Source organism: Ceratotherium simum, chromosome 23 (genome assembly GCF_057802395.1).
Source record: "Ceratotherium simum simum isolate JZ-2026a chromosome 23, ASM5780239v1, whole genome shotgun sequence".
NCBI classification, from domain to species: Eukaryota; Metazoa; Chordata; class Mammalia; order Perissodactyla; family Rhinocerotidae; genus Ceratotherium; species Ceratotherium simum.
In genome coordinates this window covers 37,429,457-37,453,152 of record NC_141922.1, presented here as the reverse complement: position 1 = coordinate 37,453,152, position 23,696 = coordinate 37,429,457, and the positions used below count along the sequence as shown (strand labels likewise).

The 23,696-nt window shown below is 40.0% G+C and overlaps 1 protein-coding gene across 6 annotated transcripts in view; it reads left to right on the top strand.

Annotated features, from left to right (window-relative positions):
* Positions 1-23,696, top strand: part of GRHL2 (grainyhead like transcription factor 2) — a 160,175-nt gene that overhangs the window by 100,790 nt on the left and 35,689 nt on the right. For 5 of the 6 annotated variants that reach the window (XM_014788095.2, XM_014788094.2, XM_087447571.1 and 2 more), the window contains 3 exons: positions 14,243-14,401; positions 20,571-20,658; positions 21,141-21,280. In XM_014788095.2, coding sequence (XP_014643581.1) covers positions 14,243-14,401; positions 20,571-20,658; positions 21,141-21,280 — 387 coding nt within the window. The remainder of the gene's footprint in view (positions 1-14,242; positions 14,402-20,570; positions 20,659-21,140; positions 21,281-23,696) is intronic. The other variant, XM_087447570.1, reaches the window with a different exon arrangement.

Below are 23,696 nucleotides of genomic sequence, written 5' to 3'. Positions count from 1 at the left end.
AGCAAAAAAGAGGAGGTTGGCGTCGGATGTTAGCTCAGGGCTGGTCTTCCTCACACACACAAAAAAACAGTCTAGTATTTGGTGGTCTTACCACATACGTGTAATCAAGACCCAATGATAAGGTTCATAGATTTTTCCAGAGCACATTCCTACTTGTTTCTTTTGATGTTGACCTACATTTTATTTCTACCTCTCCTTTAGCATGAACAGAAGGATGTGGAACTTTAATTGTTTAGTTTAATTTAATTATAGGAAAAAGTTTGGCTAGGGAAGGTGTTAAATCTATTAGTTAAAATAGGTTCAGGGATAAGCTCCAGATTTCCAGTCTCAATTGCAGCATGATTCTGGCAAAACTATTCCAGAGTTCTTTCACCCAGAACTGGTTTTGCTGGTTGTGCCACAGTGTCTCTCTACACAATGACATGAGCACCAGAAATAGTCTCCAACAGGACATTCTGTCCCCCTCAGGGTCTGTGCAGTCTGGAAGCTCATATAATGTAAACAGATGTCCCTAATAACTCAGGTGACATCTAGGTGGGTGAGGTTCTGAGCGTCCACACTGTCACAGCTTAGAAATTGATGGGGGATGGGGCACAGGATGATACAGGAGTAAAAGCACTGAAATGGGGTTCAAGCAACCAGGTACTAGTCCTCACACTGGAATGGCTTGCCTTGTGACTTTCCCCTTCAGAGCTTTAGTTTCGTCAGCTGGAAAATGGCAGGATGGGGGGCTGGAAGGGGTTGACAGAGTATTAAGGTCCCATCCATATGATTCAAATGGGAGGACTGTGGTGCTACATTCTTTTACGTGACTTTCATTTACAAGGTCGTTTCAATTTTTCTTTCTCCTCTTAGTCAAACACAGGTATCTACAAAGTAGATTTGTTGCTCACTAATCCCCAAGATGAGGCATTCCCACGCAATGCCCTATTGAAGTATTGAAGAGTGGTGAGCTCAGATTCCTGGCACCAAGCGCCCTTTCTCCAGGCGATGACATCACCCCCAGAGCAGGAGCACAGCAAACCCTAATTACAGGCTCCCCTTTCTCCCAGATGTCTAAGGAGATTCTTGAAACCGGGCCCCTTCTATTTGTCCAGTGCTGTTTTCTCTGTTCACAATGATTTCAGATTAAACCAACCTCGGTGTGTTACGAAGGCCTCTCTCATGTGACCACAGAGAATTACTTGAGCATTAAGATGCTACTTTGTGTTTTGAGGAACAAGTTTCTTTTTCCTGTCTTTCCCTGGAACACCATACCAATTTCCCCCTATTTCCATTCTCCCCTCCTCTCATGGGTTATAAACTACCTAAGATGAGGGGAGCTTCTTTCTGTGAGCCCTTTCTTTTAATACACTATATTTTTTATTGATGTAGAATACACGTAATGTAAAATTTGCCATCTTAACCGTTTTTACATGTACTTGTCATCAAGTACGTTAAATTCATTAAGTACATTTTAAGTGTATTAAATATGTTAATATTGTCGTGCAACCTGACTGCAATGCATCTTCAGAACTCTTTTCGTCTTGTCAAACTAAAGCTCTATACCCATTAAGCAAAACCTTCCCATTACCTGCTCCTACCAGACCCTGGCAAGCACCATTCTACTTTCTGTCTCTATGAATTTGACCATTTGAGGTAGCTCATACCAGTGGCATTACACAAGCTTTGTCTTTTTGTAACTAGCTTATTTCACGTAGCATAATATCTTAACGGTTCATCCATGTTACAGCATATGTCAGTATTTCCTTCCTTTTTAAGGATGAACGATATTCTACTGTATGTATCCACATTTTGCTTATCCATTCATCCCTGGGCAGATACTTGGGTTGCTTCCATGTGTTAGCTATTATGAATAATGACGCTGTGAAAATGTGTGTTCAAATATGTCTTCGAGACCACACTTTCAGTTCTTTTGGGTATATACCCAGAAGTGGAATTGCTGAATCATATGGTAACTCTACTTCTAATTTCTTTTTAGGAACTGCCATACTAATTTCCACAGCAAACTATAGCATTTTACATTCCTACCACAGTGCACAAGGGTCCCTTTTTTAATTCCTCTGCAGCCAAGCCTTTTGGAATGATCTTGAGTCAGTGAAAATGTTCCTCTTCCCTCACTACCAGCACTGCTAAATAATCAAGCAAACAAATAAATCTACCCTTAGTCCCTGTCTCTATGATTTAAAAAATATCTATTATAATTCAGTAATATGAAATTCTGCCTCCCCTGAGTTACTCATTGCTGCCTTCTAGCCTCACCCCTCTGCTTGCAGAAGTGAAGTGATTACCCTCTGAGTGGTGCCTACCTTGCCGCTCCGTCCACCCTCTGTGTTGAGTTGCAGGAGGGGCTTCGGAGGATTGGCTATTCTAGCTCTCTGCTTTGCAAGATCAGTGGTAAAAGTTCTTCCCGAATTTTGGGGTCTGGGAGGAACTTTCGGACAGGAAGTTGTTGCAATTTTAGAGAGGGCCAAGGACACAGATAAGGCATATGTTTTCATCCCTGTTAACAAATTTTTGTGGTGAGATTGGAGTGGGCAGGGCTGAGACCTGAGTGGGGTGGGGTGGGGAGCAGAGAGGCTGCCAGACGTCATGGATCATTTTCCTGTGCATCTCAGATTCTGATTCCACTAAGTGTCAACTTTCTACATAGCGGGCACTATGAGATTAGGCAAGTGGAATAGTTGGACTTGGAACCCACGCCTCTCTGAGGCCAGAGTCCATGCTCTTAACCATCCCTACAGAGGGAAATCTGTAATTTTTTTTAAGACCAAAGCATGCTATGATTTTCCTTCTCAAAGAAATCTATGCGGGTCCAGAAAGAAAGAAAACAAATGATCAACTCTATTTCCTTGAGCCAAGCAGTTCAATCTTGTCATCCTACATTTCCCCCTATCCTCCCCGCTTCCCACCAACAAAGATGGCTCACGGACCCAACACTTCCAGCACATAGGTCTACCCTATCCATGTCCTTGTTGCCCTGGTGCATTACCTGTTGATATCATACATATTATTGACCAGAATGGATATGGGAGTGAGGACTATTTGGATTCCTTGCCCTCTTCCACTGAGTGTGTGTGTGTGTATTAGCCTTATATTAGTAATCTCATTTGCATAATCACTACCTCACTGTCTATTAATTGAAGATCAGTACATGCTTTCTAATATTGCAACTCTGAGGATTATCAGAGAAAATGAAGGTTGCAGAAGGCACGCAATGGTTATCTGCTTTATGTTTGCAGTTTAAGAAACCCAAGAAACAAAAACCCACATTTACCAAGCTGGCACTTTGGAAGGGAGTATTTACACATAGGCGATATTCATTTTATAGACAGATTCCTGTAACTTTGGGTCCTGTGGATACTTTAAATGACTTGCATTTAAAAAGAGATTTCCATGTAAGTTTTGAAACTGTGAGAAAATGCAAGGTGTGGGGGACATGCTGATATTTTCTCTGGACCCTATCTCCCTTAATATTTTTGCCTTATTTATTGCCTTTGTGTCTGATTCTGCTTTAATACCAGGGAGATATCATATAAGAAGTGAGGCCCACTCTGAGGGATGGAAACATGGATGTGCTAAGATAGGTCAGCTGGTGGAGCAGGAAAAGAAAAGAGAATGTTGAGAGTAAAAAGTTCTCTCCTATATTTGTAAATTCATCCTAAAGGAAGAAAATGAAGTGGATTTAGTGCCCCAGCACCGCCCTGCACATAGGGCATTTGATGTGGCCCATGTAATGACTTGCTTCGTCTCGTGAGATGTAACTAGAGCTATCCCGTAAGGCGACTTACTTTTTCCATATAAGCTCTAAGTCTCTTCCGTTTTCCACTGTATGGGTCAACTCTTTCTTTTTCCAGTGCTGTCTTTTCAGGGTAGACTAGTGGTCAGCAAGCCAAGCCTAGCTTTTTGCTCCACCAGCCCCTAGTGGATAGGAAAATCAGCTTCTCTGTCTTCATTATCTCAATTCTAGTAGCTTACAAGACAGGATGGTGGGAACAGCAGGGCTTTGATCACAGCCTATGAAAAGGCAGTAAATTGGAGAAAACATAGACGTTCTAACCTTGTACACTGCAAATTATTCAGTCTCTTTGGGTGGAAAATAAGGTTACAATAATTTCAAATTATTGTTTGAAATTCAGTACCAAATCATGGCGAATCCATTAAATCATCCCAAATTTATTATTTCTCTCTCTCTTTCCTTCTCTGTCTCCCAACATTTCTTTGTGGTCTAAAATATTTAATCAGTTTTTATTGCCCCACCCATGTGTCAAGCACAGCGCTTTAGAGAACTACAGCTTTGGTAGTCTGGATGAATCATGCCTTCCAAGGGGATATTTGTAGAGGGACTGTGTTCTCTTTCTGCCAAACTCCAGTGCTGGACACCAGGGAGAAGAGAAGATATGTAAATATTGATTTTCAGAATGAAAAGAGAAACCAAAGGACCAGCCACAGGAGACCGTATTCCTGAGTGCCTGTGAGTTCCTGACCTAGTTCATCCCCCCGGACTCCCACCTCCCATCATCTGTCTGAGGAGTTCTTTTCCTGCTTGCAAGACAGTCTAGGATGAAATGGGGTTGATAGATATTACTGATTAAGAAAAAGTCACATCCTAATTTTTTGCCTAAGTAGGGCCCAATTTTAAACAGGTCATCGTGTGGAAGGTTACAGAATATTATAGGACATCTAGAGCATTGGAGGGGGGCTGCTGGGAGGGGTCTAGAAAGGTTGAGATACACACTGCGAAGCAGGGCAAATGGCATTTTTATGTGCTGGCTGGGGCGTGGTGTGGGTGAAGGAGGCTTTAAAAGGGAAAGGTAAACATTTACTGGAGTCTTTGGTATTGAACTTAAACAAAGCCATGCCTTTGTTCCAGTTTTATAAGGTAATGGATGGCAGGAAAGCTATAAAGCTGGAGTTAATTCATATATAGAAGGAATAATCTCTGGAAGGCATCTCACTGAAGATATCAATGGCTTGATCTTTTGTTAGAATGTGGAGAATCCATGGTTTCTGGCGTGAATTCTGCTTAGGGCTCTGTACCTTACATGCATGAACTGTTGTGTGTATGCAGAGAATTAGATTACAGACTTAGATTTCATAGACTGATGGTGTGTGTGTGTGTGTGTGCGTGTGCGTGCGCACGCACCATGGCTAAAGTTTGTTCAGTGATTACCATATACTAGGCACTCTGCCAGGAGCTTTATAGATATTATGCAATATTCATATTTTAAGTGGATATCATTTTCCATTTAAATAATGGAGAATTTGAAGGCCAGAGAGGTTAGCTAGCTTACCCAGGGTTGCACAGCTAATGTATAGCAGAGCTGGAATCCCCACCCTGGGCTCTATGAAGCATGTGCTCTTTCCATACTGTCCTTTTGTATTGGGAAGATCTAGTAGTGATATGTTCTACATTATCTCTGGCAAAGGGGCAATCACTCCTTCAGAGCAGTTTGCCTGCTGCACATCATACACTAGGCCAGGCAGTAGGAATTCAGAGACAGGTAAGCCAGGCGGAATGTCTGCTCTCAGAGGGCATTTTGGCTAGGTTGAGAACTAAGACAAGGCTGTAATAACTGTAATATGAGGAAGAAAGTGACAAAGACTCTAATGAAAATAGAGTTAAAGTGCCAGGAGAGTTCTGGAGAGGGAGATCACACTGTTTTTTATTTTAAATTTTTTCCCAACTTTTTATTTTAAAAAATTGCAAAGGAAAAGTTGGAAGAATAATACCATTAATACCACATACCCTTCACCTAGATTGACTCATTAATGTTTTGCCAGATTTGCGCTATCCGCACCCCCCCATACCTCACTTCTAAATATTTTAGCATGTAGTGCATATGGGCTGTGTCCTAAGGGTCAGGTGGAATTGAGACGTGTGGAACTGGGAAAGAGGAGCATGCCGAGTGGACAAAGGGGGTGCTCAAAGGTGCAGAACTGGAAAGCACAACAAGAGCAGGGAATCGTGGAGCTCAGGAGAGAAAAAGAAGGGATGACAGAAGTCAGGAGAAACGATGAGATTGCTGTGGAGAGAATTGGAGGGTGGGCAAAAGAAGGTCCAGGACAGGACTTGAGACCCCCCCATGTAGGGGTTATGGAGGAAGAGGAACCAGAGACAGAAGGGGTGCTGAGTAAGGAGAGTAGAGAAGAAGGAGGTGGGAGAGGAGGAGAAGGAGTTGGCTGAGGAAGTCAAACGCTGTAGGCAGTGGTTGCTCATAGCACGCTCCAAACAGCATCAGCATCAACCTGCGGAATTGTTAGAAATGCAAATACTTGGACCTCCCACCTCAGACCTACTGAATTGGAGGCTCTGGGGGGCGGGGCTCTGTAATCCATGTTTTAACAAGACCTGGAGGCATACTGAATTTGAGAACCCCTGCTTATAAGGATGCTATTGAAAAGGCTGGCCTTGAAGAAAGCCATCTAAGTAGACTAGTGAAGTCGAAAGTCAGATTAAAAATAGTCAATGACACAGCCTATACACTGCCAGTAATTTGTATGTGCTCATGTGTATGAAAGCCACGTTGAAAGACATGCATTGCAGCATTGTTTATGAGATGAAAAGACTAGAAACAACCTAATGTTAAAGAAATTGTTACTCCATATTCATGGTTTTTTAAAAAAGAAAAAGAAAGAGCTATCTTCAAAATGTACGTCAAATGAAGAAAGCAAGATGCAGAACTGTGTGTTTACTATGCTACCATTTGTATAAAAAGGAAAAAGATATGTATTGGCATAGCATACTGCTAGAAGGAAGCACGAGAAACTGAAGGGTACTTGAGAAACTGTTGGTTGGGGAACAATGCTGGCAGGGAGGGAGGTTCCACAGTTTACCCTTTTGAACTTTGTGGTATATTCAAGTATTACTAACTCAAAACAAGTTTTAAGTATTAAGTGTGAACAGAAAATGTTTAAAATAACAACAAATGATCAGAAAGTTGAGTTAATCTTTCAGTCTATGCTTAAATTCCTCCTCTGACTGGGAGCTCATTATTTATAAAACAGCCCAACCTATAGTTATGCGATGTCCAATTCTTCCTCATCCTGAGGTGCTGTTTTACAAGATCTGCTCAGGTGACAGAGCCGAATGGCAGAAATGGGCAGTCTGAAGAGCAGTAAAGACTCTGCCTGAGAGATTCCCCCCTTGCTCTCTCCCCCACACAGCCTGTGCCTCTACCCCCCGACAGTGTTGTGCAGAGATAGGTTTTATGTTTTTAAAATGAATTCACCTTAATTAAATATCTGTTCAAATTAATATGAATCATAACCAATCTACCTTTGAATCATTTGGAGATAGCACTACAAAATGCCTCAAGAGAGAATCCAGATAGGAAGCTATTGTAGCAGTCCCGCAGGAAGGAGGGCTTGAACTGGGGGCCGAGGCGGATGCGAAGGAAGTGAGCCTGCAGGAGCAGTTGGGGAGGTAAAGTGTATGGGGCTTTGTTTGCTATGACGCGGAGGTGAGGACGAGCTTGGACTCAGAGAACAGGACCAGCTGGACGACTAGTTGTCTGAGAAGATAGAGACCGTGGTGATGATGGTAAACTCCTTTAGATTTTCATGGCACTTTACAGTTTAAAAACATGATCTCATTCTAAAGTGTCACAGCACCAATGTAGGGATTGTTGTACCTATTTAAAAGATGAAGCAAATGAGGCCAAGAAAGGTTAAATAATCAGTCCAAGGCCCTAGTGCTAGGATTTGCACCGGGTACATAATTTTGAGCCTCTTAGTACATGTTTTCCTCGCTGTGCTTTCCTCTCGTTTTGCCCTCCAGCTTCAGAGAAAGCTCTTTCTTCTTCTTACAAAACTCCACTTGTGAATTGGTCCCATTTACTCTCTGCTTCCCGGGCTCTTAATCCCACAGCTCCTGCTTTCTGCAGCCTCTTGCCTTCACCCTCTCCGATTGTGTGAACGCCTCCCCCATCCTGGAAGGGCACCTCTGCTTGGCCCTGATGCCTGCTTCCTGCGTTCCTGGGCTCCCCTCCTTCCTCTGCCAGGCTTCCCACCGGAGATGCTTCCCCTCCATCTCCATCTCCCTCGCCCCCGCAGTGTAGCTCCACGTGCTTGCCTCCTTTAGTCTGGCCTCTAGAGGGCGGGCAGCCCCTCTTTACTTCTGAAGCCGGTGGCCTTTTCTCAGTCCTCACACTCCTTGTCTTCTCTGTAAATTGGATGTTGGATACTATGGGTACAGTTCTGTCTGCTCTTGGCCTCAGTGATACACACTTGACCTCATCGAGTGTTCATTACTTGATCACAGCAATACAAGCATCTTGGTTGGCCTCTTCCCTCACCCACCACCTTTTCTCAGGCTCCTTCTTAGCCTCCCCAACACAGACCCTCCTCTCCCATTAGGTTGGTCGTTTTGCTCGTTTCAGAGCCAGCATTCACTTCCTTCTCCTCTACCTCTCTTTCTTTCAGCTTAAGATGCTTCCAGAAAATCTTCCCTGACTCACTTTTTGAGCTCTCTCCTTTTCTTGAAGTTCTTGCAGCATGTATAGTCTGGATATTCAACTTAGTATCTCATTTTTATATTCCACAATGATGAAAACTGTTATATCCCCCCTTTTCCTTGAGGAGAGGGCCATACCATAGACTTCTGTATCTCCCATAGCATTTATAGATAGCATCTTCTACACACATATGCATGTACAGACATATATACATTTGTATATCCATACTGAATATGTAGTTGATGCTCAATTTATGTTTGTGGATATACAGTCAAATAACATTTTTGGGGAATAAATCTGGTTAGAGCAGCTAACTCTGCTGTATTATCTTGACAACTTCAACTACTCAAAGCAATCTCAGCTCTTAGGAGTTTTGCTTATGAAAGCAAGAGCATGGATAAAGAGGAAAATGTGTGTTTAGAAAAGTAATTTCCTCAATTCATTGGACAAATATTTGTTGAGTATCTACCACGGGACTGGCCCTGGGAATAGAGAGAGCTTGAGGCAGACAAGGGCCCCCTTCTTATGGGCTTACAGCCTCATGGAACAGACAGATAATTAAGCACTAAACGGGTAAACACTGAGATAAACCCAAATAATGTTAAGTCCTATGAAGAAAACAGAAAAGAGCGGTGTGATAGAGTGTGCTACTGGTCATGGGCTGAGGTGGGAGGAGGAGGAGGAAGACGACTCTAGATGGAGTGGTCAAGGCGGGTATTTCTGAAGAGCTGACATTGGACTGAAATTTGCATGAGAAGAAAGAGCTGGCAATGTGATGATCTGTGACAACAGCATTGGAGGTGGAGGGCACAGCACGTAGCAAAGGCTGTCAACTGGGAGCAAGCTTGGTATGTGCTGGAAATGGAAAAAATTAAGTACTAAAAAAATATGGAAAACTATGGTAGAAAATGTGAGTAAACCAAATGTGTATCTGTGTGTAACAGATGTACCCACAGTATCTGAAGGAGAAAATAAAGAAATATATTATCAGGTTTTGACTCATTCCCTAAAAGTGCTATATAAATGGAGGTGTCAGGAAATCTAGGAGTTTCTTAGATCCTCAACAAAAGAGTAAGCTCTCTGAGGACAGGGAGTCTGTCTCGTCATTCTTATGTCTGAGTGTAATGCCAGGCACAGAGAGGAGACACTTGATAAATATTTGAGGAATTAACGCGTGAAGGAAATGAAGGAATGCCCAAGACTGAGATTCACAAGTTAATATCATCTGCTTTTAGTCTATCTTTCTGTCTCAATTTGGCATTGCAACTGCACCCAAATACAATCATGTAAAATGGAAGAAAAATGCTGAAATGTAAGAAAACTATCTATAAGGTTTTTAATAATTCCAAGAACCAAGAAGAAAACAGATTAGGGAAATTGGCAAGAGCACTTTTATGTATTTATATATTGTTTGTGTTTTAGAGTGAAATTGCTATTTCTTGATGTATGTCATGTCCCCATAATTTGGAGGCTAATGCATGTTCAATTCCTTGGAAAAGAGCTCTTTAAGTCTGAACCTTAGGAAATGAGTAGCTTTCTTAGTCTTTAATCAGAAAGATCTTTTTGAAAGTGCAGAATACAATTGTTTAAAGAGGAAAATAAAGACTTCTCATCAAATCATGAAAAGTATGATTTTTTAAATCCCAAATTGCTTTGTAAATGAAAGATTGGCTCATTTATTTTAATGGCAATCTCTCAGAAAAATCTTGGGAGTTAATAATTAAGTTAATACAATTCTAGTAGCAATTCTAAAGCCAATCGATCTGTGTTTATTTTAATAATCTTATTACACACAGAGTGAACAACTGAGAGGTTGGGCAAAGTAACTTGTCTTGTGTAGGAACTACAAAATGGGCATTGCAATTCATATGTAAAAAAACGATTTTATTAAAAAATGTCAATTGTCCTGAGACTGCCTCTATTTCTGGAAAGGTTTTGGTACATTTAGAAACAATCTTTCTATCTGAATCAATCTTTGAACCAATGACAAAATTAAAATTGTGTCTATTGTCTACCTGGATACACCTGATTTATGAATATTTTTCTAAAAAGTAAGTTATGTACTGTTAGAATTATAGGAAAACGAGTAACTGAGGTTTTGAAAATATTATATGAACGTATGTAATGTTCATAACTCTTGGATGACAGACCAATTGTTCATGGCATTTATATGCTCTTTACATAATCAGGACTCTTACTGAAGTTAAAAAGAACTTTCTGTGCTTGACATTTGGATGAATATTTGGTGGGGGAAAGTATACCTTTCCCTAAGTTTCTGTAACACACATTTACAAACAGTGCTTTGTAGATAAACTTCCAAGAAATTCGCTCTGACATTTCCCTGCTCTGCATGGGCCTGGGGCATGGTTGGGTTTGCAAGATGAAACAAATTAATGCTTATCAGTTCCCAAGCTAAGATTTTAGTTAATGTCCTTCCATGCCTTCCCAACCCCTTCAACTGCTGTTAAAGTTCAACCATTTGGCTTTTGAGTGCATCACAGCGAGACTATGATTGATACCATCAGACAGATACCATAGGCAGCCAGGCAAGAGGAAAGTGGTGCCAACCCTGTTACAAAATCCCTGCCTGTTAGGATAACTCTGGGAGCTGCCAACACCATGGAGCAGAGAAGGCAGATTCTCATGTTGTTTACTTTTTATAGAATCAGGATGCCATGAATCAGAGAGCCCATTTGACCCTCTACTAAGGACCTTCCTCTATTAAGAGGACCTAGTCTTTGTGTCTTCCAGTGGAGTCTAGTATATTGTAGCTCATTTGACCTTTAAAGACCTTGTCCACAGGATGGCTGATTGTTATAGCTCCTCCAAGGAGGATTTAGTCTATTTATTGTAGTGTATTGCTAGTAAGCAGCTGTTATTTCAATGGATCTGCCCTACTCAAGTGGACCTTGTAAATATACACATACCATCAGCCTAGTTCTCTCCAGTTGAAACCTGGAGCTGTCAAAGCCACAGTTAATATTGCTTCCTGCCTGTCTGAGTGCATGTCCACTGTGAGTGATGTGTGGATAAATCAGTGAGCCAACTGTGAATCTGAATAGCTTAAGAAATATTTATCAGAACACTTCTCTTCTGGCTTCTGCAGTACTAGGCAGGCTCTATGAGGGAGTGGGAAAAAACCAGTCTGGGTTGAGGTCCCCCTGGATTACAGCCACCAACAGGAAGATTTCCATATGAAACACTTGACCAAAAATATGGACAACGGCATAGCTCACCAGAATGATCATTTGATTTGTGGACATAAAGCTGTGTTTATACATTCTGGCCAAGATAACCCCATCGTTGGTCATAAAAATATCGATAAAGAAGTCAGGTGTTCCTAGGAAAGTATGCTTTTATTTTTTTGACCTAAAGATCAGTGTTTGGTGAAGTTATTGTAAGCTTTAGAGCACCATCATATTGTCTCTCTCCCCATCTAGCCTCTGACTTCTGTGATTACAGGACCATAATTAGTGCACCTGTGTCCCACCAGGGACATGGTCGGTATTTAAAAATATTTGTGGGCATGAGTGAATGTTCTCTGCAGTTAGGGCATCTCCAGGAGCAGCAGACAGCATTTTTTTGTCTACTTCTACCCTGCAAGTTCAGGAGGGGAAACAGGCATGGCAAGTTCTTTCTTAGTGGTCTCTGTCACGCAGCTCCCCTAAATCATTTGACATTTGCATCTTTAGTCACTCTTTTGTCTTTACCATTCCTAAATATGAACAAGTATTTGTGGAATCCCTGATCTTATCCTGGTGTCTGTGAAGGTTTTGTATTTCACTTGCGTCCTCTAGGTTCAGTGCTCTGTTCTGTGTTCTCACGGCCTCTGTATACACATCTCTCTTTGGAGAGCCTGACCACCCTGTGTTGGTCATTGCTAGATTACTCATCTGTCTTCCCCTTGGACTGTCAGCTCCGTGAGTTTGGGGTCTGGCTTTCTTCTCTATCCTCAGTGTCTAATGTTGTATTTGACCCATTGTTAGCTTGTGTTGATGTTTATAGAATGAATGAATGAATGTATCTTTGGTTAGATCATCTTTAGGCACTTGTTTTCAGATGGTGGCTAGAAAAGTGAGAGCCTGTGGCACAATTCATAAGGTTGTTGTAAATAGCATGTCACTGAGACCTGTCATCTGGCCTTGACTGCTATTCATGTGGTGCCTTGCTAATGTGTTTCTCATTGCAAAGTAAGGGGCTCAAAAATAAAATTAAAAATGATCTTTATATAGATATAGCACTAAAAAAGAGATATCTGGTGGTATGTTACCAAAAGCCTGTAGGCATAGGGCTTGAAATGAATTAGATCAGGCCTGGTAGTTAAATTAAAAATTTGAATGTCCTTTAAAATGCAGCTTATGGCCGTAGCTCTTTGCTTTCTGCAGGGCTGTTCTCTGTGGTGTTGCTGGGATATGAAAGGTTTCAGGTCAAGGGTTTGAAGGTGAATGAAAATTTCAAGGGGACCAAATAAAACAGGGTCAAATAACACATCCGATGAAATGGTTTTCAGAATATATAACTGTATAATTTTAAAACAGTGAGTGATGTAAAATTTTATGTTAAATGAAAATAATACATATAGTATCAAATGAAAATAGTACCAAGAGTGTATTATAGTACGCCTGGTTTTTCCCAGAGACCACCTCTTGATATTCACGTAGTTACCACATAAATCTAGGTGCTGTACTCATATCTCTCTTTCATGATAAATCAACTTTAAATGGTATGTATTGACATCCACCCATTATGTAAAATGAGGATACATTTAGTCATTTATACTCCTCCCTCAATTCCTCCCAATATTGTATAATAAAATTATTATTTTTAGTTTTTCTGTTGGTCAGTGCTATAATCTTTACTATTTACTTGAGTTTCTAGTTTTGGGGATTCACGTCATTTCCGTTGTGTCTCTTGATGCCCCGTGTTGTGAGATGACAATGCTGATGCCTTTACTACATTTCCTCCCTCCTGTTTCATGTCTTACCTGCATCAGCTCCCCTTTTACTTTTTCACTGCAGGGAAATATGTTAGTATTTGCATTCTGTCCTGCGGGGAGAGATTTGAAGGGAAAATTGAAAACCAAAGACAGTAAGTGACTTGCCTGAGGTCTCTTAGCTGGTTAATGTTAGAACCAGGACTAAAACCTGGGGCTTTTGACTCCTAATCTAGTGTGCTTTCTGCAGCTAAATTCATCGATTCATTCATCAAATGTTTATTGAATGTCTGTTTTCCACCAGGCACTATGTTAAGTACCAGTAATACAAAAATAACAATAAGTGGTCTCAAATCTTATACTTCATAGTCAAGTAGAAGAGACAGATATGTAAACAAATAATTAGGTTTCAGTGCAATAACGCACAAGAGAAGGTTTTACTTAGTTGTTGTTTATTTTCTTTTTTATCCCACAGGTCAGAGATTAGAGAACTTGCTATAACTATTAGAAGTGACAGCTTTAATATGTTGAGGAGACAGTGTTTTACCCAGCTAACTTATGCATGTTTGAAAAATAAATAAGACTTTGCTGATATACTTTAAGGAAAGTAATTTTAATCGTCTCTTTCAAGATTAAATAATGAAAGCAAAAATTTTTATAAATTTATAATTATAAATTATATATCATGTTTTATGTGCTCAATATATTTTTATGTGAGAGCATCCAAATATTCTTCAGTTATCCTTATAGATTTATTTAGTGCTTTGATTTCAAGTCTAAGACTTATGCATTTTTTTATAGATCCTTTTCATGGTGACTTGTGAACTTTTTCCTTTCTTTCTCCCTCCCTCAGATTTTCATCACCGTGAATTGCCTGAGTACAGATTTCTCCTCCCAAAAAGGGGTGAAAGGACTTCCTCTAATGATTCAGATTGATACATACAGTTATAATAATCGTAGCAATAAACCCATTCATAGAGCTTATTGCCAGATCAAGGTCTTCTGTGACAAAGTGAGTAAAGATGACAGTTTGTCATAAAGGTATCTTTGTTATTAGACATTACTTTTAATGACATTTCTCCTTGTCACCTTTTCTTGTCCAGTGGTGTAAAAATAATCACCTTATCAATCACAGTGGGAGTGGTAATCTTTCATTTTTACTTCCTATTAGATATCTCAGGAGTCATCAGTCAACTGAATTTTTTTAGTCAATCATTTTTACCACTAATTTAATGACTGATTGACATTGCACTGTGCTGTGAGTCTAATTCACTTAGATAACTGATATAATAGATTAATAGTTTTTATTGGGTATAGATCCTATCCCAGAACATATCGATGTAACCTTTCTTATTTTATGGGTTAACTGGACTCTCATCTAGAGCTTTTTGGGATGGAAATGGCACCTATGAAATAAGTTTGTTAGTAAACATGCACTCAGAAGGAGATATAGTTTTTGAATTTCCCTAAATCCCACCATAAGAGACAGAGCAATTAGAATAGCAAAGCTTAAAATCCCATGATTATGTGACAAGAGATCCTTACAAATCCCAAATATGAGTGGAACTAAGAATCAACAATTTCAAGACCTGTGTGATATCAGCAACATGAGGGAAAGCAGTTGGGCCACATGATGACCAAAGAAGAGGAAACCTATAAAATTGCCCCAAGGTACTCACTGGAGAGTGAAGTGGGCCATCTGAGGACTGTATGTGAAACTGGGGTGGGAGGATATGGATTCTGCAGATTGTAATTTGTTGCTGGTGCAAGGGGATGTAACATTGGAGTGTTTTGAGCTCTATGAACTCTGGAAAGTTACATATTGAAGTTCCCTTCTAGAACAAAACCCTGCTCTGAGAAGAAGCTGCTGGGAGTAGAATTCAAGTTGAGATGGAACAAAAAAACAATAAGTACAAAGGAAAGAGAAGTTCCAAATAAAAAGAAAGAGGGGGGAGGATACAGAGTAGACAGATCTCAGGAAATACAAGACTATTTTCTTTTATCACTTTGTGAACACACCGGGCAGGAACATGAGAGCCACGAATCTAGAAGAACTATCCTGGTCCTCTCATTTCACTTAAAAATGACCAATAGAAAAGAGAAACAGTTGAATCTCATACAAAGTCTCATGAAAAGAAGAGATGAATATCAGACTAACTTCCCTGTGGACAATGGATGCATGCCAGAAAGATATGCCCACAAAACAGGTGAAAGCTACAGACTAATGTTCCAAAATGAGCTAAATGAAATTAAGAAAATCATAGAAGTTATGAAGATCAGCATAAATCACAATTTGAAAAATTCGGATATGAGATGTTTGGAAAATGGAATGATTTGAAAAGAGATGTGATAGAATTCAGGAAAAAATTTAGAAATGAAAGATTAAAATATTTCAGAAGTAAAAACTGCACTAGAAGAACACAAGAGTGAATAAATATAACAGATAATGCCTTAAGGGAAATACAAGTTAGAGCAAAATTTTAAAAGTCAGAAGAAATGAAGAAAGAGATGTGAGAAAAAATGATAGATATAGAAGACAGGTAAAGAAGATCCAATATATGTGTAATAGGAATCTTTGAGGAAGAAAGCCAAAACAATGGAACAGAACAAATGCTACACACAATAAATCAGGGAATGTTACAATAGAAAGTATACATATTTAAATGGCCTACTGCACACTTGGGAAAATTGACCCAGGATAACCAATTCCAAATTGTCAAGCTATTGGATTAAAAAAAAAGAAAAAGAAAAATATTCTTTGGGCATCTAAGTAAAATAAAATAAAATAAACAATAAGTCACTTATAAGGAAACTTTTATCAAACTTTTCAACAGCAGCACCTTGTCAGAAGACAATGATATTTAAGGTCATCAAGTAAAGAAAATGTGAGCCAAGGATTTTATATCCAGCCAAACTGACTTTCAAGTGTAAAGACTATAGGCAAAACCAAAACAAAACAAACAAACAAACTACCAAAAAAAAAGGCACTCTTAAAGGCGCTGCCATCAGTTGTATCGAAGGTCTGCTATGCCATTAAAATGTCGGAAAGTTCTGGTTCAACAGTGATGGAGTGTAGGGAGAAGTGGGCTTCTGTGAACAGATAGCAGAGATGGTCACGAGAAGAGAGAAGGACACATGAACTAGAACTGCACTGGGGTGTTGGGACGTGCAGCAGAGTGGTAAATGTCCCCAAAATCTCAGTAGCCTTTCAGGTCATGATGATTTCAGTTAGTGCCAGTCATCTAGCCGTCCAAGCGGCACAGCACTCTCGGGGAAAGCAGGCAGCCTCCACAGTACAGAGGTCAGTTCAGTCCATAGACAAGGTTGTTGTGTGCATGGGGGAACAGTGGGTCAGCGAGCACAATCACTTGCCCACAGTCGTACACTAATAAAGTAGAGGAGCTGGGTGCAAATACAGGTCTGATTCTAAACTCAAACTCCTTGACTTGGTGAATAACTTTATACATAAAATACCAGAATGACGACTGACGATTTAAAACGTCAACTGAGAGCCAAGATAGCCTTTAAAAATGAAACAGAACATTCGGTCTATCTTTAATTCTGTATATTAAACGTGAAGAAAACATTTTCAAATGATGTACAGCATGGTATTTTTAACATACAAATGCACGAGCATTTAAACAATTTGAATTCCCTACTTTATTCCAGATGTTTCAAGGGAGAGTGTAGAATCCCCCTCCACGAATCTCCTTAGAAAGGAGAAGTAAGACCAGAGGCAAGGAGAAAGGGAGGGAAGGGTGGGGTGGAGGCCCTGGGCAATCCATTTACTTTATGTCCAAGGTGGAATTGAAAGTGGGAAAGAGAGGGCTTAGGGGATGCTCATATAATTATTTTTTTCTACTATGTTAATGTAATAAATACTAAAAAACAAAACAAAAATGCAGAATGAATAGAGAGTGTTATATGGTTGTTCACCTGTGACCTAGAATGAGAGGGACTCTGAGAAACTAGAGATGTAAAGAGTTTCCAGTGGGTAGCTTTTAGTTTACATATCCTGATGTGGAAGGTCAGGAAACTCATGAGGAAGAAATCCCGAGCAGGGTGTATTAACCTTAACTACTGTTCATGTTTCTAATAAGCCAGATACAAAATCTTGTGCTGTAATTTGTCATCATATTTGCAGCTCTAATTTCAGAACCCAGGCAAAACTCACTCCTGGGAGATTAAAAAGAGAAAAGGTTTAATTTTTGCACTTGTCAAATGGGTGTGTAAATGCAAATGATTAATTTGAATCATACTCTAAAACAAAAGAATGAAGAGCTATTCCATTTTAAAACTGTAAGTTTCTCAATCACAGTCTAGACTCTTAAACGATGGAATTCTGCACTGTTTATAGTTCTCCAGCTTAATTTCTAACTAATACACTGGTGAGATTACAGATGAAAATAAAGACCTTCTCTGACTTTTTTTGATATGATGCTTCTATTGAAATACATATGTTTATGTATTAAAAAAATTTAGGATCTGTCTATATATCTGTCTGTATCACTACCTATGTCTGTACCTTTGTATCTATATTCAATTACTTCCATTATCTTTCATGAAAAACAAGAATTATACTACTGTAAACAGTAAATATATATATTGTGCAAAACTTGAGAAAGAAAGCCACATTTTTTTAAAATAGACTTTTTTCTCTATTAATTCTTATTTGGAATGATCTTGGAGGAAATGACTGTTGAAGATTATGAAAAGCTAAAGCTATCCCTCCAAACCACCTTCTTGGTTCCTTAGTTAACTTTAAATAGGTTAAAGCCAAATTCTTAAAATACATTTAAGAGAAACAATTTAAACGTCAAATGAAAAACAAAGATAGCCATCACCTCTCAAGAGGTGGCAAAAGTGATCACAATATAATCAGCAAATTTTCAGGCTTACTTTTCAAATTTAACACCACAAAGTGAACATTTAGGTGGGAGAAATTATTTTCAAATGATAAATTTGATATTGGTTATAGTGTTATGGAGGAACTAGACTTTTTTATACTTTAATAAGAGTGGAAAGAATATTTTCTAGAGGCTTTGGGTCACAAATAATCAAAGGAAGGAAAGGAATTCTTGGAAAGTTATGTTCAAGGAAGACTTCTCCATCTTAATTGATCGTATCTAAGCTTCCCTGGGCCATTGTGAAGTCGAAGCTTTATGTTAGAAATGAGAACTGGGATTCTCCTAAGAGAACCTATCAGAATGGTTTAGTCATGCTGCTATCTGGGCAGGAAATTTCTTATATAGACATGGCACCAAGAGAGGATCTATGGAGAGCTATTCTATGTTATATGTTAATCCTTTGGGTTTGGCATATCAAAGAATGCCTGTAAAATAATAAGCAGGTGACTTTATTTCCTAAAAATTGATATTGAATATTTATAAATCTTGAAACAGCTTAATTCCATACCTTTTCCTCATAGAAATAGTACAAAATGAAACACTAAATTAGAAATAAAATTGCCTGACAAACCTTGGAGTGTGTCTTGGGTGAGCTGTAATTTATATAGGTAGATAAGTTCCACATTTCTATTTACATTAAATATTATATTGTACAGAACTCCAAATACATAGAAAAATGTCTTATATGGACCCAACCAAAAAATCAGTAATAGGAGCCTTTTGCTTATATTTCACACCCATCTGAACAAGATGATGTCTGCGCATTTAACACTTTATTTTCTGAAAATATTGTGTGTTATCTAGACACAAAAACTCTATAAAACCTTCAGGTATCTTGAAGAGACTTCCAAAGGAAATATTTCTGTATTTTATCTCCCTCTTGCTGTGAATTTCCATGGTTTATAAATGTCAATGACAATTAAAAACTTAAAAGTGAAACACTGTAAAATAATTACTCCCTTTATATGTGAACAATGCTGTGAATTACCTATTTCATGACTCCTGTCCATTTTACTGTTGGTACGTTAGGTGTTTTTTTAATTTGAATCATTGTATATTAAGGATTTAACACAGCATATGATAGTTTATTGTATTTTCACCAATTCGTCCTTTGCCTTTTCATTGATTTTGCATGTGTGTATATAACAGAAGATTACATTTTTGTATTGTCAAATCTATCTATTTTGTGTGTGATGACTTGAGGCCAATTTCTAAAGGGTTATAGGTTGCTGGCCAGTCCGTGCTTCTCTGCTCCTTCAATATACTTCTGCAAAGGGCAGGACTGTAAATGCGGATCTGAAACTTAGGGGAGGAGTTTAGGCTGGAGGAGTCTGTCTGGGTGTCACCTGTCTAGAGCGTCATAGAAACACGGACGCAGATGAATTCTTCTGCAGCAAGAACGGAGAGAGAGAGAGAAAGAGGAACGTGTGTTGGAACATCTGTATTTGGGGAGTGAGAAGAGGAAAATGAATTAGCAAAGCTGACATAGAAGAGAGACCAAAGAGAGAAGAGAATTAGGGAATCCTTGAGGCCAAGAAGGAAAGAGATATAAGGTGACAGTCAACTGGTTACATAGGATGGGATTTGGCAAGAGAAGCCAAGGAAAAAGTCGGATTACAAGGAACAGAGGAGCAAAAAGGAGATGAATAGACCAAACTTTCTTCTATTTGGTTGGAATCTCCAAGAACAAGTGAACATATTAAAACAAAAACAAAAATCATACTTATATGTACAAAGTGGTCTTACACCCTGTGTAGTTTCCTTATGCCCTCCCTCATTTCTACTACTATAATGATTTCTAAAACTTCCATAACAATGAGAAAGGAAAAGTTTTACAGAGAACACACACTTCACTTGAATGCCCTCTCCATGCCTAGGAATGATGTTAACAGGCCAATGCTTCATCTTAGGACATTTTATTATAATCACTCAAGTTACTTAACCGGCTTCACTGGGATAGGGAACTGGGTCTGGTCTTTCTGTGTGGATTCAAAATTGAAGTTGTTTAAATAGGCAAGATACCAAAAAAAGGGGAAATCTTGGAGAAGTGGGATCACTAGGAGGTCAGAAATGTGGTATAGACTAATGATCAGTCTCAGCCTTCAGACCCAGGGCCCGACCCTGCCGGAGGGATGGAAATGGAGCTGCCCACTCTCCTTCTCCCCACCCCCAACCCCCATTTTGTTTCTTATGCCTGTGACTTGTGTGTGGACAGTATTTTTGCATGCTCTGATAACATGCCTGGCATTGTCTGTATTTGTTTTTCCCTGTCAGGGAGCAGAAAGAAAAATCCGAGATGAAGAGAGGAAGCAGAACAGGAAGAAGGGGAAAGGCCAGGCCTCCCAAACTCAGTGCAACAACTGTGAGTGTCACTGGGGAGGGGTGGGCTCCAGCTGGGGCCACTGGGGGACAGGTGGAAAGAAGGGTTGCAAGTAAAACTATGGATATGCAAGGATGGCTTGCTTTTCCCTAGTAGTGGAGACGGGGTGAATTGTCCCTGTGAAAAGCAAATAGTCAATGATCACAGAGGGTTTGAGCTAGGAGGGGCTTTGTAATATCATGGAAACCAAAATTCTCCTTTTACAGACAAGGAATCTAGGGCACAGAGAGGGACAGGAGGGCATGAGGGGACCAGAACTCTGCCTCAGGAGTGCTCACTCGGAGTCTGAGCTCTTCATCTTGGTTTGGCAGTGGGAGAGGGGGTCTTTAAAGTGTGTTCACATCCATGGCATTTGGAAAGCTTCATAGGAGAATATCATCAAGTTTAGCCAAGACTAGGGCTTAAGTTGCGAGTCCTTTATCACATATAACCCTCTCCTTTATGGGTTTTGTGGTCACGTCCAGCCTCTGATGGGAAGTTGGCGGCGATACCTTTACAGAAGAAGAGTGACATCACTTACTTCAAGACGATGCCTGATCTGCACTCGCAGCCGGTCCTCTTCATACCTGATGTTCACTTTGCAAACCTGCAGAGGACAGGACAGGTATGACCTACCTGCTAACATCCCCCTGCCATCCATCCATGGGGCTCATAGAGCCTTAAGAAAAAAATCACTTCAGGCAGTGTTGACCTTAAAAAGAAAACCCACACTCCATGCCTTTGACAAAAAGTCAGTCATTCCCCAGAGAAAATGGATTTTTATGGAAAGGAATGTCTCAGGAGAGGAAACCAGCTCACTAAGGGGAAGAAGAGAGTGAGCTGATATTAGTGAACTGTTGGCAAAGCAATGAAAGAGGAAGAAAGTAAGGCTGATAACCTGTAAGTAGTTTTGTTTTGTTGGCTCTGTCATGTGGGATTAGTCTGATGCAATAGAGCTCCACCTAATGGTGGGAACTTGAACTGCGCCTATCGTTTCATAAAGTTGCACAAGAGGAGAAATTCTGTGATTAAATGAAACCCTATCAACAATCTTTCCCTTAGTAAACTAACAATTCCCATTGAATAGTTAAATCACTTCATACCAAAAGAAAAATGAGACTGTCGACAAACCTTTTAAAAAACAATTTCTATCTTCTAGGTATATCTACAAGTGAAATGAAAGAGCTAATTTTAAAATAACATAAATGTCCAATAATTAACTCTTTGTGGTAGCTCAAGTTGATGGGATATTATGTGGCCACTAAAATTATAATTATGGAAACTATATAGCAACATGGGAACTAGTTACAATAATGTTTAGTGAAAAAAAGTAGAATACCCATTTGTTCTGTACAGTGATTCCAAGTATATATCTGAACTTGAAAAATTATAACACTTGGTAAGTAGGGCTAGGAGATATGGTTTTTTCTTTTTGTAATATCTTTAGTATTACTTATTTTATGGGATAAAGTTGCATGAAAAAATAATAATTACTTCCCTAGCATTAGCCAGAATTGTCTTTCGCCAAACCAGTAGGGTTTTAGTGAATCTTGTATTGGTTGGTTTTCTTTTAAAACCAAAGTCCTTTGGGGAAAGGTCCATTTTGAGAAGTAGGGGCATACGTGAGACACACTCAAGTTTTTCTTCCATTCTAAGTGTTGAGACACTCATTGGAATTGACTTTAGTCTAGGAGGAGAAATCATTATTGGCTTCACTTTCTCTTTCTTGAGAATATTTTGTCCCCTTGTGTTGTTTCATTATATATATGAGACAAAGCAGTTATACAATAGGGGCTTTTTTGTTGCTGTTCATGACAAACATGGTGACAAAATACCCATAGTTTTTTCTTAGGGTGCATTCCACTAAAAACTAATTTAGCGTTCCCATCTTGTCTTACTTGTTAGATAGGAACAAGGACACAAAGGAGAAAGGAAGAATGTTAAGATTTATCAAGATATGAGGGCCAGCACCTGATTTTATTTATTTTTAATCCCCAAGAACGTGGTAGTGATTTGTGTATTTGCCCCATGTAAAGGTAGTCTTTGCTCCATAGGATTTTATGAAGCTAGGTCCACACCTTCCAGAAGAGGAGATAATTGAGTCCAATTGTTCTTATTGCTTACTGCCGTGACTCTGGCTTCAGCTCCGTGTCGAAGCTGACAGCCTGATCTGTTCTCTTGGCAAGATTTCTCTGAAATATAAAAAGCTGTAAGGGAATCTTAAGAGGATAAGCGACCCTCATGACTGGCAGTCCGGTGGCTTCACTTGCCCCCTCCTCTCCTGAGCTGGGCTCCTAGCTTGTGGCTGAATCAGAAAGCGTAGCCTTTATAGTGTGCTGGTTTCGGCATTTGCAAAGCATCCCAATCAGCATCGTGTCGTGTCCTGTGCCCGTCCTGTCCGTCCGTCGTCCCCTCCCACCCCCCCCATAGGTGAAGTTAAGTTCTGCTATCTGGGCCTCCCCACCCCCACCCCTTGGAGAGCCCTCGGGCTTCCCCGGTGGCCTTGGAGTCAGAATTAAAGCGTGAGACAGCCTGCCTGAGCTCCGGGCAACAAAGGAACACGCTCTCCTGGGCCCTGGAACAATGTGTGAATATTCTGTGCTTGATCAACTTGCTTGGCCAAAGGAAAGGAGCACCTACAGTAGCTGGCTGGGACTTGAAAGGCTGCCTTTTCTTACAAGAGCTAGAAGCCTGGGAGATGGGTCCAGAGGCAGGAGGGAAGATGGCAGTGCCATGGCGTTAGAAGTGGGCATGGGGCAGGGGTTGGCTGACTTTGACATGCAAAACAAGAGCTAGCAGTGGCAGGTCAAAAGATGGGCCAGTCTCACCATGGGGGTGGGGTGGGTAGGGGAAGAAGGCAAGTGACAGTGTGCAGCTGAGTAACCACTGTAGGCATGAGCCTTGTTAAAATCAGCCATATTGCAGCTCTGCACAACTCTAGCTCTGAACAGTCAGTGAGACACCCCAAGCCATGCTGAAGGCACATGAGCTATAGTACAACGATTCCTAGTCACCCAAGGATGGGGGCTGGGGAGTGGGTA